Below are 16,640 nucleotides of genomic sequence, written 5' to 3'. Positions count from 1 at the left end.
CCAGTCCTATCAAATATGCTTACCCAAATTGGAATTGATTAATTTCAGGATATGCATATTTGTGGTTGGAGGATAGAGAGATAGTGATGCAACAATTTCTTGAGTATTCACGACAACTGACACTTGATGAGATGGAAATGATAGCAGCTTTAGACCCAAAATCACCTGAGAAGTGTCAACCTAAGATGGAGAATTTTAGGGAGCAGATTGATCTTTATGAGGGGCTTTATCTTGAAATTGAGGAAATGGAACCGGCGAAGGTCTTTTGTGGGTGGTTTAGGGTGGATTTGCGTCCTTTTAAGCAATCTTTGCTCAATACAGTTTGCAAGTGGTCGAGTATGTTTAAAAAGCATTTAGTTGAAAGGGTCACTAATAGCTTGGCAGACTTGGGGAACTTCATAAGGTAAATTAGCACCGGTAGTTCTTGATGTTACTAAATCATCAATGGTTGATTACCAGTGTTTTTTAATTAAAAATCGGTCTGTTTAAGTTAATCATCAGATAATTTTTTGTTGGTTTATCAAAAACCCATCAATTTTTGATTTCAGATTAGCAGATGAAGGATTATTACAGCAGATACAACCGGGTGACTACCTAGGTCTGGTTAGCGTGATGGGCTACCTGATGAAAGTGAAAGAAAGGCAACCAACTACTGATGAGATGTTCATACCACTCCAGGAGACAATTGAACTTTTAAAATTTTATGATCAAGATATTCCAGAAGAAGTGAATGTCCTTTTGCAAGAATTGCCAGAGCAGTGGGCTAATACAAAAAAATTAGCTCAGATGGTGAAGCAGCAAGTTGCACCCCTACAAGCAGGTTAAATAAACCAATTTAGTTATTACAAAAATATTTTTAAAAAATGTATAAATCACCTGAAATTGATTATTTTGACACAATTTTCCCTTTTGTCTGAGTTTTAACCAGATTTAGATTAATTTTGAAAAGAATCTGCATTATCATCAGAGAGATGGTAAGGGTACTTCACTCATGTAAGTAATTTTTTCAAGTTTGCAAAAACTTACTCCTGAAGATTATCCTTTTAGTTATCAATTTTATTATTTAGTTGAAAATTCAATATTTTTTTTAAAGGCAGTGTTTTTGGTTGCAAATTTAACTGTTTTGTTGAAATTTGTCTTTCTGGGTTAAAACTTGAACTTTTTTCGTAAAGCATTAACCTAATGATTGAAATTAATTTTTTTGCTGATAATGTCAACTAAAATCTTTTTTATATGAAAACTATTTTTTCTGAAAATTGGTCTTTTTGATTAAGAAAGTCCACAATGAACAAACAAATACAAAAAATTCTATTGTAATCTGAAAAAAATTAGGACACAAATAAAAAAGAGGAAAGAAAAATCAGAAGGCAGCGAGCCACATTCCCTTCCTTCTTTTTCCTTTTCTTCGTCTTTTTCTTTTTTTATTATCATCAAATTACAGTAAAATAAAATTCAAAATAAGAATAAATAAAATTGCATTACCAAAGTTTGGGTACTTGCACAGTACCCTTATCAAAGCAAAACAAATTTAAAAGGTAGAAATTGACAGCACCCACGAACATGTGCTCTCTCTCTGATACCTGAGAATCGAATGAGGGTTAGTAGGCCAATCTGTTGTAAACACAATATAAATATCTGTCACAATTACATCAGAAATAGAGAAAGTAAAAGAAAAACAGAATTCATGAGATAGCCTCTTTAAATGTAATTAATCATATTAGCATAACTTTTGTTTAACTCATCCAAATCGGTCAACATCAGCATCAACAAATTCCTTTGTATGTCTGGTGAAACACTCTTATAACAGCTTCTTATAGACAACACTACCCTTTTCAAAATTATCCAAAGGATCTTTGCAAAAATTTATCATTGAATCCATTTTTAACGGTATACGGAAAGTAGTATGAATTTTAAACTTTTTTAACATAAGTTGAATATTTTTAGAAATTTGACCAAAAAATGGAAGAACAAAGGTATTAAACAAACTATATTTCTTTATCTCTTTCTGATTATCTGCGAGCAAATTATTACTCTGTTTTTGATTTGTTGAACTCTAACTGCAATATGTTTTTCAATTAACTTTTGTGGATAATGATTCAGAAAAAGGATATTCCTAACAATATTCACATTTCTTGTGTGAAATGAAAAATGGGACAAGCCTAGAGTTCTGTCAACTAAGTTTTTGATTACTGCAATTTTGTTTTGAAAGGGATGAGCAGAAAGGAAATTAAAAATCCTATCTGAATATGTACATTTTCTATACCAATTAGTAATAATATTACCATCCCAACCCTTAACTACTTCTATGTCCAAAAAACTGATTCTATTATTCTGTTCTTATATAATGAGTAAATTGAGGTTTTGGATGAAAATTGTTAAAAGTATCAATGACCATCTGCAACTTTGCTAGAGGAACACATAATAAGGTATCGTCGAGAAAGCGAAAATAAAAAGGCAAAACAAAATCTAATTTCCCAATTGCAAAAACCTCCAAATCTTCCATCACTGTTTCTGCTAAAATCAGAGAAATGAATCACTGAACCTACGGGAGTACCAGACCTCTGCCTATAAAAAGATCCATTAAATTTAAAATAAGTTGACACCATAATAAAAAATATCCCTTCTATAAAATATTTTGGACACAATCGAGTACGAGTTTTTATATCATCCCATCTATTTAAAATTGCCTGTTTAACTAATTCAAGGGGTATACTCGGAAAAATTGCAATAACATCCAAAGAAATCATTACATGGTCATCTGGAAACGTTTTTTGAATAATACTTTCTTGAAATTCCCAGCTATTTTTTACCTTATATTTAGAAGTTTTGATAGAGTCTTTGAGAATCAGATTGAAATTCTGTTCTAAAAATGTTGTGGGAATATTTAAAATTCAAATAACTATTCTTAAGGGATAGTCATCTTTGTGAATTTTTCTCAAATCATAACATCTTGCAAGACCTGTGTCTTCAGTGTTAATATCAGTTCACTTTATATCTTTTGCCAGAAGTCCTTTCTTTCTCCAATTGTCAAGCATCTTAAAAGTGTTTCTTTTTAATGTTTTCAGCAGATTTTCATGTGATAATTCAAAATTATCATGATCGGAAAGCAAATTCTCCATATCCCTAATGTAATCCGATTTTTTCATGCAAACAGTAATACTGCCTTTATCAAGCAAACTATATCAGGGTTAGTTCTAAGAAACTCCTTCATTATCATGAAGCCTTTAGAAATTTTTCGATCAATATTACTGATATGCAAACTATTTTTATTAACAAATCTCTTTGAGAAGTGTAACACGTTGTTTCGGAAATTCTGCTGAACCAAAATAGGAATTTTGTGTCTATTAGATTCAACATCTTTTACTATTTCCATAATTTGTTTTGCCTTACTTTTTATCATACGGTTACTGAAACCTTGAACTAATTTGAGAATATCAGTAACTGAATCAGGGATTCGAATATCTGTCAAATTCACAAACCAAGGATATTTACCTCCTTCTACAAAAATCCTATGTAAATTTCAATGTTTCTCTTGAAAATTAGTTTGCTGATGAATCAAATTAGATATTCGTTATCATGTTTTACATCACTGCTAAAAAATATTTGATTGAGGAGAATCTGATGCTTTGAGGGATCAATAATTTCATCTTGTTGTAAACAAACTTCTAATTCACTTCTAATTCTGGAAAATTTTGAATTTAAAAATTTACCGTGATTTCAAACATGCTTGATAAATAAATTTAGTAGTGAGAATTAAAAATTGTTTGAAATGGCTTTAAATTTTCTATTGCAAAAATTACTATGATAAGAAAAATCTCGAAATTTGTTATCCAAGAAAAATATTTTTTTAGGTAAAACACCATTTCTTCTGCATTCAATCAAAAACCTTTTTTGAAGAATACTGTCTCTTAATTTTTGATTGATATCACAACATAATTTAACCTTTTGGAATACGTCAGAACCATGTTTAACTCTTATTTCATTAAAAAACAAAACATTATAGAAATAGCCTTCGGTCCAAGGCAGCTATATCAAAATTTTAGAAATTTAAATTAGATTAAAATTCGAATTACAAATCATATTTAACGTCCAATAATCAAATTGTTTCAAACTCCTGTTAAAAAACAAGAATCCAACGACTAAATTTGGAACATAACGAACACAAAACATCCTATTGTAATAAAGAAAAAAATTTGGTATTATTGCGAAGTTTCCAAGTATACCCCTTGAATTATTTAAACAGGCAATTTCAAATAGATGGGATAATATAAAAACACGTACTCGATTATGTCAAAAAGACATAAGGGTTGGGACGGTAATACGAGGGGTGTTCAAAAAGTAAGTTTCCCTAGTCTGCCGTTTTGCCCCAGCGCCATCTAGCGAGCTGGGACCGAACATAGTTTTAGTTTAGGATATACCGATAAAAGCAGAACCGGTCTTAGCTGCCGAAAATTCTTTTTTCATCAGTACCGGCTCGGAAATCATGGAGCTACCTGTGAAACACGTGTCCACTTGTGAGTTGCATGCAGTTATTTGCATTTTAACTGCAAAAGGGCTTAATGGCAACGAAATTCACACTGAATTAGTGCATATTTATGGTGACAAATGCATAAGTGTGCAAATGGTGCGTCGGTGGCGTACTTATTTTCTCGAGGGACGCGGAGAAGTTCATGATGAGCAGTGTGCAGGCAGGCCAAAAACCGTTATTACAGATGAAGCAGTCGCGGCAGTCGAAAAAGTCGTTTTGGCGGATAGGCACTTTACAATTGACAGAATTTTGAACTCAATGCCTCCTGAAATCGAGATTTGTCGAACTTCAATCCACACAATCATAAAGGATCATCTTGGTTACCGTAAAGTTTGTGCGAGGTGAGTCCCACGCCTGCCTTCAGATGATCACAAACAAAAAAGACTTCAGTCTGCAGGAAAATTTCTTGACATGCTTGAAGATGAAGGCGAAATTGTTTACTCACGCATTGTGACAAGGGATGAAACGTGGGTACACCACACAAATCCTGAAATGAAGCGACAAAGTGAGGTTTGGAAAAAAATCAGAAGAGAGTGCTCCAAAAAAAGCAAAAATCCAATTTTCTGCTGGTAAGGTTATGGCCACAGTTTTTTGGGACAACGAAGGTGTTTTCTTGATTGATTTTCTTGAATCCGGTACCACGATAAATGCAGATCGTTACTGTGAAGTGGTAAATATACTTAAAAGTGCCATTGAACGAAAGCGTCCTAGAAAATTATCGAAAAAAGTGTTGCTTTTTTACGACAGTGCACGGCCTCATTCAGCAAAGAAACACAAACCTTACTGGAAAAATTCAAATGGAAAATTTTTGATGGCCCATCCTACTCTCCAGATATCGCAACAAGTGACATTTTTTTTTCCTAAGTTAAAGGAAAGTTTGGGTGGCCATCACTTCAATTCAAATGATGAAGTGTAAGACTTTGTTAAATTATTTTTAAAAAACAGGACACGGATTTTTATAAAAAAGGTTTGTTAAAGCTTGAGAACAGATATAAAAAATGTATTCAAGTCCAAGGGGACTCTGTAGAAAAATAGTTCATAAGTCAAATAATAAATACATATGTTACTTTAACCTAAAAATTTTTTCTTTTTTCCCGGAGCAGGGAAACTTACTTTTTGAACATCCCTCGTATTATTACCAATTAGTATAGAAACAGTACATATTCAGGTAGAATTTTAAATTTTCTTTCTGCTCATCCCTTTCAAAAGAAAATTAAAGTAATTAGAAACGTTGGTAATGCAATTTTATTTATTTTTTCATTTTTATTTTAAATGTTATTTTATTATAATTTGATGAGAATAAAAATGAAAAAGACGAAAGAAAGAAAAAAAGAAGGAAGGGATGTGGTTGGCTGCCTTCTCATTTTTCTTTCCTCTTTTTTTATTTTTGGCCGACCTTTTTTTGTTGATTTTTTGGAAATTACAATAGGATTTTTTGTATTTGTTTGTTCGTTTTGGTCCAAATTTGGTCGCTGGATTCTTATTTTTTAAAAAGAGTTAGCATCAATTTGATTATTGCTCGTTAAATAGGATTTTTAATTTAGATTTTAATCTAATTTAAATTTCTTAAATTTTGAAGTCAAATTAAATATTTTGAGACGAAAATTCAACCTTTTTTTCAAAATTTGTCTTTTTGATTTTAAAATTTATCTGTTCTAGTAGAATTTTCATTTTTCTTAGACCAAAATGCAACTGTTTAGTTTAAAATTAAACAATCTGACTATTTAGCAGCAAATGAACCTATTGTTTATAATTCTTATTTTGATATTGGAAAGTGAACTTGAATCTTCTTTAGATGAATTTTTTTTAATTCATCTGTTTTAGAAAAAATTTAATTTTTCTTGAATACAAATACAACAGTTTGATTCAAAATTCAACTCTTATTTAAAGTTTGTTTTTCAAATTTCAAAATTCACCTGCTTTAGCAAAAATTGCATCATTCTTGAATAAAAATGCAACTGTTTGTTTGAAAATTCACCAATTTTGTTTTAAAATTCATACTTTTTGGTTGAAAATGATACTTGTTCTTTGAAAATCTAACTATTCCGTAGAAAACTTATTTTTTGTTGTTTAAAAGAAAATTGAAATCCTTTCTGAAAAAAAATCCACTTAAAAAAAATTGTAATTAATCTGATTTTTGGGAGAAATTCTATCTTTCTTGGATAAAAATGCAAATCTTTGATAGAGAATTAAACTATTTTATTAAAAAATCTAACTTTTTGGTTAAAAATTCTACTTTTTTGTTCAAACTTGAACTATTTCATAGAAAATTTCCCTTTTGTTCCAATTTATATTTTGGCCTAGAAAATTTAACTGAAATCTTTTATGAATGAAAGTTCAACATTTAAAAAATGGTGTTTTTTTATTAAAATTTTTTCTGTTTTTGAAAAGTTTCATCTTTCTTGGATAAAAATGCAACCATTTAATTGAGAATTCAATTATTTTGTTAAACATACATCCTTTTTGATTAAAAAAATTTGTCTTTGTGAACAGAAAAAGTCCAACTATTTTCAAAAAAACTTATTTTTTGTTACAAAATTCATACTTTGATCTTGAAAAGTCAACAGGAATTTATTTTTGATGAAAATTAAGCTATTTTTTCTATTATTAAAAATTCATCTGTTTTCAAGAAATTTAATCTTTTTTGAATAAAATGCAAATATTTTGAAGAGAATTCAACAATTTGTTTCAAAATTCATCGTTTTTTATTCAAAATTTGTCTTATTGCATAAAAAATTCAATTTTTTTACAGCAACTCATTTGTTGTTTAAAAATTCCTTTTTTGATAGTAAAAAGTAAACTAAAATCGTTTTCCATAGAAAATTAAACTATTTTTTTTAAATGCCACTTTTTGTTTAAAAATTCTTCTTATTTGCTCTAGTGGAAAGGTTCTTTGTTGTTTAAGATTGATTTTTTAACTGGAAATGTAACATTTTCATTTTTGAAGGTTGATATTTTTTAGTTGAAAAATCTCCTTTTTTGGTGGAAAAAATTGTTTTCTTGGATTGAAATTTCATTTTTTTTTTTGAAAGATGCATCAGTTTTATGGGAAATTGATTTTTTGTTGAAATTCATATTTTTTATTTGAAAATTCAATGTTTGTAGGAAAAATACGTCTTTTAGTTTAAAGGTTTCACAATTTAGATCAAGTTTAATTTCTTTCTTGAGTAAAAAGTCTTTATTGATTGCAAGTTCGTCATCTTGGTTAAAAAACTTTTTTATTATAAATTTCATTTTAATTGAAATATAAACTATGTCACTTTTTTGTTGTAATGTTTTGTTTACAATAAAATAATAAATAGGAGAATTTTTAATTTGTATTTTAAATAATCTTTTATTCCGTTTATAAAAAATTGTATGTTAAAATTATTACAAGATTATAATGTAGTATTTGAATGTTGAACAAAAATCAACACAATCGATCTACGTTAACTCTCTAAATAACAAAAAATTCTTAACGTCTTTTCAGACTAGATGGAGGTATGAATTAAAATTTTTTGTTGATTAAACTTTTTTTCTGAAAAATATCTCTTCCTTCGATTAGCTGGGAATCGAACCACAGAACTTCTGATTGCCGGTCGGGTGCTTTTCCAATAAGCTACTAGAAAATTAGTCTAAAAAGACGGTAGTCTGAAAAGACTAAATACATATTGTTTAAAAATTTGTATTTGTATTAATACGTAAAACCTCGAAAAATAATGTGTGTATTTCTTAAGAAGGATTCTTCTTTCGATTTTCTAGTAGCTTAAGGGAAAAACACCCGACCGGAACACAGTGGAAAAAAAATTACTTTTTCGGTTAAAAACGACGTAAAGTCCACAAATATTGACCGATTTGGGCCAGGAAAATTAAAAAAAAAAGCTGAAGAAATCTCTAATGGAGTTGTCGAGCCTGATTTTTAAATTAGGCTTTTAATTTTTGTTTTAAATAAACAAATGTGTCGAAAAAATTAGCATTTAATTAAAAAAGGATTGTTCGAGCATTCGTCGCTGGAAAATTTCGTTTTCCTCGGTATCAAATTTTTAAATTAGGAACTTCATAATAATTTCAGCAAAATTCATAACATTTGTATCAATTTCATAATTTTTTAAAACAAATTTAATAAACAAATGCATTATTGGGGCATCTTTCGACGGGAAAATTGTGTCAGTCTTTTTGATTGGGAACTCAATGATGATTTAATTAATATTCATACTTAGGCAGTTGCTAAATTCTATAATATTAAACAAATTAAATAAATATATTTATTATTTGGGTATTTGTTGACAAATTTTTTTTCTTCAATCTCAGTCCTTTAAGTTTAAAATTCCTTATTACTTTCATTATTTTCATATTGAAATTTCTAATTAAAAAGACTTGCGTGAAAAAAACAATATTTCCATCAACAGATGTACGAATAAAGAATTTGTTTAAAAAATATGAAATGTATAAAATAATTATTAATTTCACTGAAGTTATCCTAGAGTTTCCTACTGAAAAGACTGAAATCGAAAAAAAATAAACAAATGCATTAATTAGACACATTTCTAAAGAAAAATATTATTTTTTTCGATGTATTTTTCATAATTAGGAACTTTATGATAATTTTACCCAAATTCATAATTGATTTATTAATATTAGGATTTTTTTATATGAAAAACAATGCATGGTTTGGGCACCTGTCCGTAAAAAAATCGTTTTTTTGGATGTCAACATTTTTAAATCGTAACTTCATGATAATTTCAGCAAAATTTATAATTTTAGATAAATTTTATCATTTTTTAAAACAAATTTAATATAAAAATTCCATTATTTGGGCATCTGTCGACGGAAAATTTCTTTTTTCTTCTATTTCGGGCTTTTTAATTACAATTTTCATATCAAATTTAGCAACATTCATGATAAGTTGATCAATTTAATGATTTTTTAAACAAATTTAACGAAAAATGCATTATTCGGGCATGTATGGACGGAAAAATTAGTTTTTTTTCGATTTTAGTCTTTTTAATTGGTAACTTTAGGATAATTTCAGCAAAATTACCAATTAGTCAAAAAATTATTCATATTTTCAAAACAGATTTATTGAAAAAATGCATTATTCGGGCATCTGATGATGGAAATGTTTTGTTTTTTATGTTAGTCGTTTTTTTTTCGAAATTTAAATTTCAAAAGAATAAATTAATGAGAAACTTAAACTGAAAGGACAAAAATACAATGTAAAAAACGCATTTTTTACTGAAAAATGCCCGAATAGTGAATTTGTTCATTAAATTTGTTTAAAAAAATAAAAAATAAAAACTGTTGATTTTGAACCAAATATTTGAGTTTTATAACTAATTACTCGAGTTTCAAGGCAAAATGAATTTTTTAAACAAAAAGTTTAATTTTTAACTCGGAAATGTAAATTTTCATCAAAAAAATTAATTTTCAAAAAACAGAAAAAAATTTCACGAGGTACTTCAACTTTTAGTCAAGTAGATGAATATTTAACCAATACAAGATAAATTAGCATTAAAAAATGTAATATCTAATATTTCAACACAAAATATTTTTATTTTAAACCAAAAACAGTTGAATTTTCAATTTTTATTTTTAAACACACTAAGATTAAATATTTTCCAAAGGAGGCGAAAAAGCTATAAAACATCTAGATTTTTTAACACGAAAATATAAATTTTCAAAAAAAGAGAGTTAATTTTCAACCAAATAGTTGGATTTTCTACAAAATTGGTATTTTTGTACGTGAAAAAATCAAATATTATACCAAAAAATATTTCTCAGTCAAGAAAAAACATTGTAACAATATCGTTGAATTTTCAATTTGAAAAGACAATTGTTAAACAAAGCAGTTGAATTTCTTACCGAAAAAGGTTAATTTTTTACAAGCTTTTTAAATTTTTAATACAATCTTTGATTTTTTTAACTAACTAATAAAATTTTTAAATAAAAAAGATGAATTTACAACGAACAAGGTAATAGTTGATATTTCAAAAAATTATTGTATTTCCAATAACACAAGACATTTTCAATCAAAAAGTTGAATTTTTAATGAAAATAATAAACCTTCAGTCAAAAAAATATATTTCTTAAAAGAACAGTTAATCTTTGCATAAAGTAGTATTTAAATTTATATGAAAAGAAATACATTTTAAACTTAAGAAGACGAAATTCAAAACACTAGTTTAACTTTCAACAAAGAAAAGTTTCCAATTAAAATTTTTACAAAATCAACTAAATAATTTATTAATTTTTTCATTTAATTTAATTTACTAACAAACCAGTTGAATTATCAACCCAAAAAAAGGAATTTTTAAGAAAAGAGTTCAATTTGCACACCAAAAAGGGTAACTTTTAAAAAAAATACTGGAATTTTCAGTAAAATATCTAAATTTTTGCACAAATAATAAATTGTTCATCACAGCAGACCAATTCTGAACCAAAAATGTAACAAAAAAAGTTTAAATTAAAAAGAATTAACGTTCCAAAAAAAAATTATTGGATTATCTTAGTGAGACCTTTTCACTAAGTTGTAATTTAGGTGAAAAAATAAAAAAGTCGGAAATCGAAAGTAATTTTCAAAAAAGTAGCCTATATTAGCACCTTTTAATAACGAATAATAAATTTGCAGTTTTTTTATATCTCTTGGTTCTACATAATAATAAACTGCGTATTTAAAAAAATGCTCATTTTCATAATTTTGTTATTTTTGTAAAAAATAACACGGGCCTACAAAAAAAAGTTGCCTGTACGAGACGGTGCATTCAAATCTGGCCTCAGAATTTTTACTACACGTCTCAGGGTAACCTAATCACTTTTCTTGTGCAGACGAATATTTTGTATGGTCTGTGTAACGAGAAAATACCTAGGCTATTCCCTACTATTTGAATTTAGGGGAAAAGTGAGACGTGTGGGACAAATTATGAGGCCATATTCGGATTCAGCGACTCATAATCCATTAGGGTAGCCTAGTCATTTGCCTTTTGCAGACAACTTTTTTTCTTTTGTGGGTCTCTGTAATTTTCTAAATTTCAGCAGACATTAAAAAATGTTATGAACATCTGCAGTTGATAAAAATACGATCTTCCCAAAAATCTTCACCACATTCTCTTACCACATTCCTTTATCTTTATTCCTCCCCTACATCCATTCCATAAATACTACCATTTTTTCTCTTCCCATTCACAGACATTGTATCGTTCCCCCTCCCCTCCTTTCCCTTTCTTAATTTTGTCTCAAACTTTCATGACCTCTTTCCTACTCTAGGAATTAATTTATCCCTTTGCACTTCTTTTCTCATCATATATGTATAGGCATTGATTCCCTTTCAATCGATGCTTATATTTCTGTTCCTTATCCTAATACCAACCACACCAGCGCAACGTATTAAATAACCACTTTCTCCTTCTCCAATCTTTTCTAACCTCTATTATCCTATACCCAATATCGGTTTTATTACCCATCCCAAACTTTTATTCTTTTCCTTATATGAGCTCTATGATCTCCATCCCATTGCAAGAAACATCGCAAACATTGAAACTCTTATATCTTCTAACATTAGTCCCTTCAATCTCCCTGTCCATTCTTTTTTCTTTTGGTTCATCTTATAAACCTTATTATCTTAGTCTTATCGACAATTAAGTACAAATTTTTCCGGTCAAATTATTTTTTCGAACTTGCAATTAAGCTTCTTTTTCTGTCTTAGCTCCCATCTTCTTCTACTCTTTTTACCGTTACGCCCTTCTTAGCCATGTCACTATTATGGGAAAGTCTTTTACCTTTTGTCCACTATCTCATCATTAATTATTGTTCCATTCTCTCGTTCTGAGCGTGTATATTCCCCTTCCTTCTCCTCTATTTTTTTGTTAAAGATAAATCATTTCATTTCCTCCAAACTCTTTTGCAATTTCTTTCCTCTGCATAGAGTCTCTTGTCTTTGGATTTACTTTCTTGCTCGCCTCCTCATTCCCTTCCTTCCCTATATCCTGTTCTCATATCAAAAAGTTTTACTCTATTATAAGCCTAAACTCCTATTTATTTTCTTACGCAAGTTCTCTCATCTCTTCTGATTTCTCCTACATACTATTATTCATATGCACCCCGACCATCTCCCACCTTTCTCCTCCCATCTTTACTTCTTCTACTATTAATCCTTCTATGTTTTTAATTTATCTCTTTATTAGCCTTTCCTGTTAAAAATTCGTTCCTATTTTGCAGCACTATTCTTCTAATATATAAATTTCCATTATTCTAAATTTTTTTCTTTTTTTCTTGACACTTAATCTTCTATTCTTTTCTCATCTTAACTCCTGCTCATCTTTTTCTCCTTATTTCTTCTTGCGTGAGCTTAATTATTAACCATTCTTAATTCTTTCAACAACCAGAAAAAACACCAAACTTTTGCTTTCAGTCAAGTGTCGGGGGTTGCCTTTAAATGGACTGATTTCGGGGGTACAGACGCGTAAAGAACGAGGGCCGCCTGCCTCATTTCCAATTGGAATATATATTTACTTTTATATAAAGTCGTAATCGCTCTCCCCCTACTTCTCTAAAAAACTGCGAGAGCCAGCAGTTCTAGGATGGCCGAGAACGGGGTGACTAAAAGCGAGAGTTTGATGTATTTCTTAATTGTTTTGCTACCCTTACTCTGTCCTCTTATACCCTTTTTCACCAAAACTTCTTCTATTATGAGTCGGTCCAGTAAATGAAACGTCACCTTTAAGCCCACAAATATTGCTATCATTCCACTTTTATCCCTTTCAATTCCTTTCAATCATTATTCTTTTACTTTGATCTAAAAAAAATTGATTAATTACGCAGCAACACGAGAAAAATTAATCTTCTGCAATCTGAGCTAAATCATCATACTCATACGATTTTGTGGTCGCTGAGTCCGAATCCGGAGTCAGTTTGACCCTATCAGGTAAGGATCAAGGTTAATTAAAGGTCAGAATGAAGAAAAACATTAGAGCGGAGAAAACATCTGCTTCCAGACATTTTTAGGGTGACTGAATCCGAATTCAGAATCATTTTGATACCATCAGGTTAGGATCAAGGTCAAGTGAAGGTTAAAAAGAAGAAAATGATTGTCTCGGAGAGAACTTCTACTCTTTGAAGTTTTTGGGGCTGCCGAAACCGAATCTGGGGTCATTTTGATTCCATCAGATCAGGATTAAGGTCATGTGAAGGTCAACATGAGAAAAAACCATTGATTCGGCATGACCACTACCTTCAGATGTTTTTGGGGTAGTTAAATCCGTATCCGGGGTCATTTTGACTCCATCAGGCCGGAATAAATGTCATCCTGAGGACAACATTGAGAAAACCATTAAATCGAACTAATGGGGTTGTACTGACCCCGGAATCGGAACCAGCAACCCCAAAAATGTCTAGGGGTAAAGGTTTCCTTTAATTCCATGATTTTCTTAATTTTGAACTTGTGATGAGCCTCATTTCGACTGGATGGGGCAAAAGTGACCCAGGATTCGGATTCAGCGACCCCCAAAACATCTTAATGTAGTGGTTCACGCTGATTCAAAGATTTTTTCCTCATTTTGACCCTCACTTGATTTTGATCCTGAACTGACGGGGTCAAGCTGAGTCCGAATTCGGATTCAGCGACACCAAAAGTATCTGAGAGTAAAGGTTTTTTGCGTTATATTAGTTCTCTCCGATCTAAGGGTTGTTTTAATGTTGACCTTCACTTGACCTTTATTATGACCTGATGAGCACAAACTGACCACGGATTCGGATTCAGCGACCTCAAAAATAACAAAATATAAAATGGTGGTTTAGCTCGGGTCGCAGAATTTTTTTGTGGTGGTGTGTTATATATTTTAAATCATTGTATTGCAGGTGAAGTCTCAAGAATTCGAGGACGTATATCAGCTTTTGATACCACCATAGCCCACTATCGTGAAGCTTTTCGACGTTACGGTTTTTTTAAATTCAACTGCGAAAATCCGTATGAACAACTGGATGAAGCTGACAAAGAAATCTGCATGTTGGAACGTCAGATGAAAGATATTCAAGAATCAGCATCACTTTTTGAAGTTACAGTCCCAGAATTTAAACAATTGAAGCAATGCAGGCGGGAATTGAAGATGTTGAAGCAACTCTGGGATTATGTAAATATAGTTAAAAGCAGTATTGAAGGTTGGAAGACAACTCCTTGGAGGAAAATTGATGTGGAGAACATGGACATTGAGTGCAAGAAGTTTGCTAAAGAAATTAGAGGTACTAAATTTCTTTGAAAATGTGGTACTTTTGAAAATATTATTTTTCATTAAATAATGTAGGTACTAAATTCCTAAGATTTAAAGTCAAAACATTGCATCCGCATTACGAGAATTTAATTTTCAACCAAGAAAGATTTTCTCAGCCCAGAAAAAAAATTCAATATTTAAAAATTTTTAATCTAAAAATGGAAATTTTCTACAAAACAGTTGAATTTGGAATCAAAAATGGAATATTCAAATTTTAGAGGTAAATTTTCACCTAAACAGTTATACGTCTACCAAAAAAATTTATTTTCCAATTGAAAAGACAATTTTTGAACTAAAAAATATTTTTTAATAAAGGAAAAAAAGATGATAATCAAATTGTGTAATTCTCAAACCAAAAAAGTAAGAGAAAAAAAAATGTAAAGAAAATTCTGAAAATATGAATTTTTAACAAAAAATTTAAAAAAAAGAGATAAGAATTTTTGATGAAGCAGGTGAATTTTCAAGAAAGTAGTTAAATTTTGAATCAGAAAAAATTAATTCTGATTCATGAATAGAATAGCAGACCTGTAAATTAAAAAAATTGGATTTCATGTAAAAAATATAAGTTTTTCATCAAGGAGAAAATTTCAACAAAATAGTTGAGTCCTTAACCAAAAGAAATTCATTTTCAACTGAATAGTTACATTTTTAACAAGCCAAAAAGTTCAAACTTCTGCTAATTAAGAGATTAGCTTTTAATCCAAAAAGACTAATTTTCAACCAAATAGTTGTATTTTCATCCAAAAAAGATTTTTCAATCCTTAAACAGAAAAATGTCAACCATATTGTTGAATTTTGAAAAAAAAGATAGATTTTCTACAAAATACTTTAATCTTAAACAAAAAATTAGGAATTTTCAACGAAACTGTTGAATTTTCTAACAAAAAAGATGAATGTTTAATGAAAAATGTTATAGTCAATATTTTAATCAAAAAGAGTTGAATTTTGAATGAAGAGAGATTTTTCAGTACTAAATGAAAAACGAATTTTAACCACAGTGTTAGAATTTCAAGCCAAAAGGCGAATTTCATACAAAAATTTGGAACTTTTTACCCCAAAAAGTTTAATTTAAAAGAAAAAGGTTAATTGTTATCAAAAATGACATGGTTAAATTTCCAATTAAAGAAACAAATTTTCAACCAAAAAGATGAATCTTAGAATGAAAAACGAATTTTTCACAGAAAAAGCTAATTTATAACCAAATAGTTAAATTTTTTACCAAATAGTTTAATTACAAAAGAAAATAGAATACTTTACCAAAAGACGATTAATTTTCAACCCGAAAAGACGATTTTAGAAAAAGATACATGATATTCTAATCAAATAGTTAAATTTTTAACTAAAAATACCAAAAAATATTTATTTTCAACAAATTAGGTGAATTCTCTACATAAGTAGATTAATTTTCAACCAAGCAGTTGCATTTTTAAACAAAACAAAAATGTAATTTCTACCAAAAGATAAATTTTCAAACTATAAAGTTGAATTCTCAATTACAGTAGGTTAATTTTTAAATAAAAACTTGATAGATTCCTTTAGAAATTGAATTGAGGCGCGGGGTCCTGTACAGAAATATGATTAGGGTTCTTTGGAAAGTAAATTGAGGGGCAAGCTCCTGTACAGAAAAATGTACAGGTTTCCTTTGCGAAGTAAATTAAATGGAGCCGCGATTTCTTGTCTAGAAACATACAAAGGTTTTTTTTCGCTGTAAATTTAATGGGCGCGCTGGTTCAAATCCGGAAACATGCACAGGTTTCTTTGCAAATTAGATTGAGACGCGGGTTCCTGTACAGAAATATGTGCCGTTTTCTTTGGAAAGTAAATTGAGGGACGAGTTCATGTACAGAAACAAGTATAGGTTTCTTTCTGAC

The 16,640-nt window shown here is 29.5% G+C and overlaps 1 protein-coding gene across 1 annotated transcript in view; it reads left to right on the top strand.

Annotated features, from left to right (window-relative positions):
• LOC117170792 (dynein beta chain, ciliary-like) overlaps nucleotides 1-16,640 on the top strand; it is a 47,565-nt gene that overhangs the window by 19,290 nt on the left and 11,635 nt on the right. Inside the window, exons 9-11 of the mRNA XM_033357830.1 lie at nucleotides 49-403; nucleotides 549-820; nucleotides 14,360-14,740. Coding sequence (XP_033213721.1) covers nucleotides 49-403; nucleotides 549-820; nucleotides 14,360-14,740 — 1,008 coding nt within the window. The remainder of the gene's footprint in view (nucleotides 1-48; nucleotides 404-548; nucleotides 821-14,359; nucleotides 14,741-16,640) is intronic.

Source organism: Belonocnema kinseyi, chromosome 4 (assembly GCF_010883055.1).
Source record: "Belonocnema kinseyi isolate 2016_QV_RU_SX_M_011 chromosome 4, B_treatae_v1, whole genome shotgun sequence".
Lineage (NCBI taxonomy): Eukaryota > Metazoa > Arthropoda > Insecta > Hymenoptera > Cynipidae > Belonocnema > Belonocnema kinseyi.
Note: the sequence above shows the minus strand (reverse complement) of the source record. Positions and strands in the feature narration are given on the sequence as shown.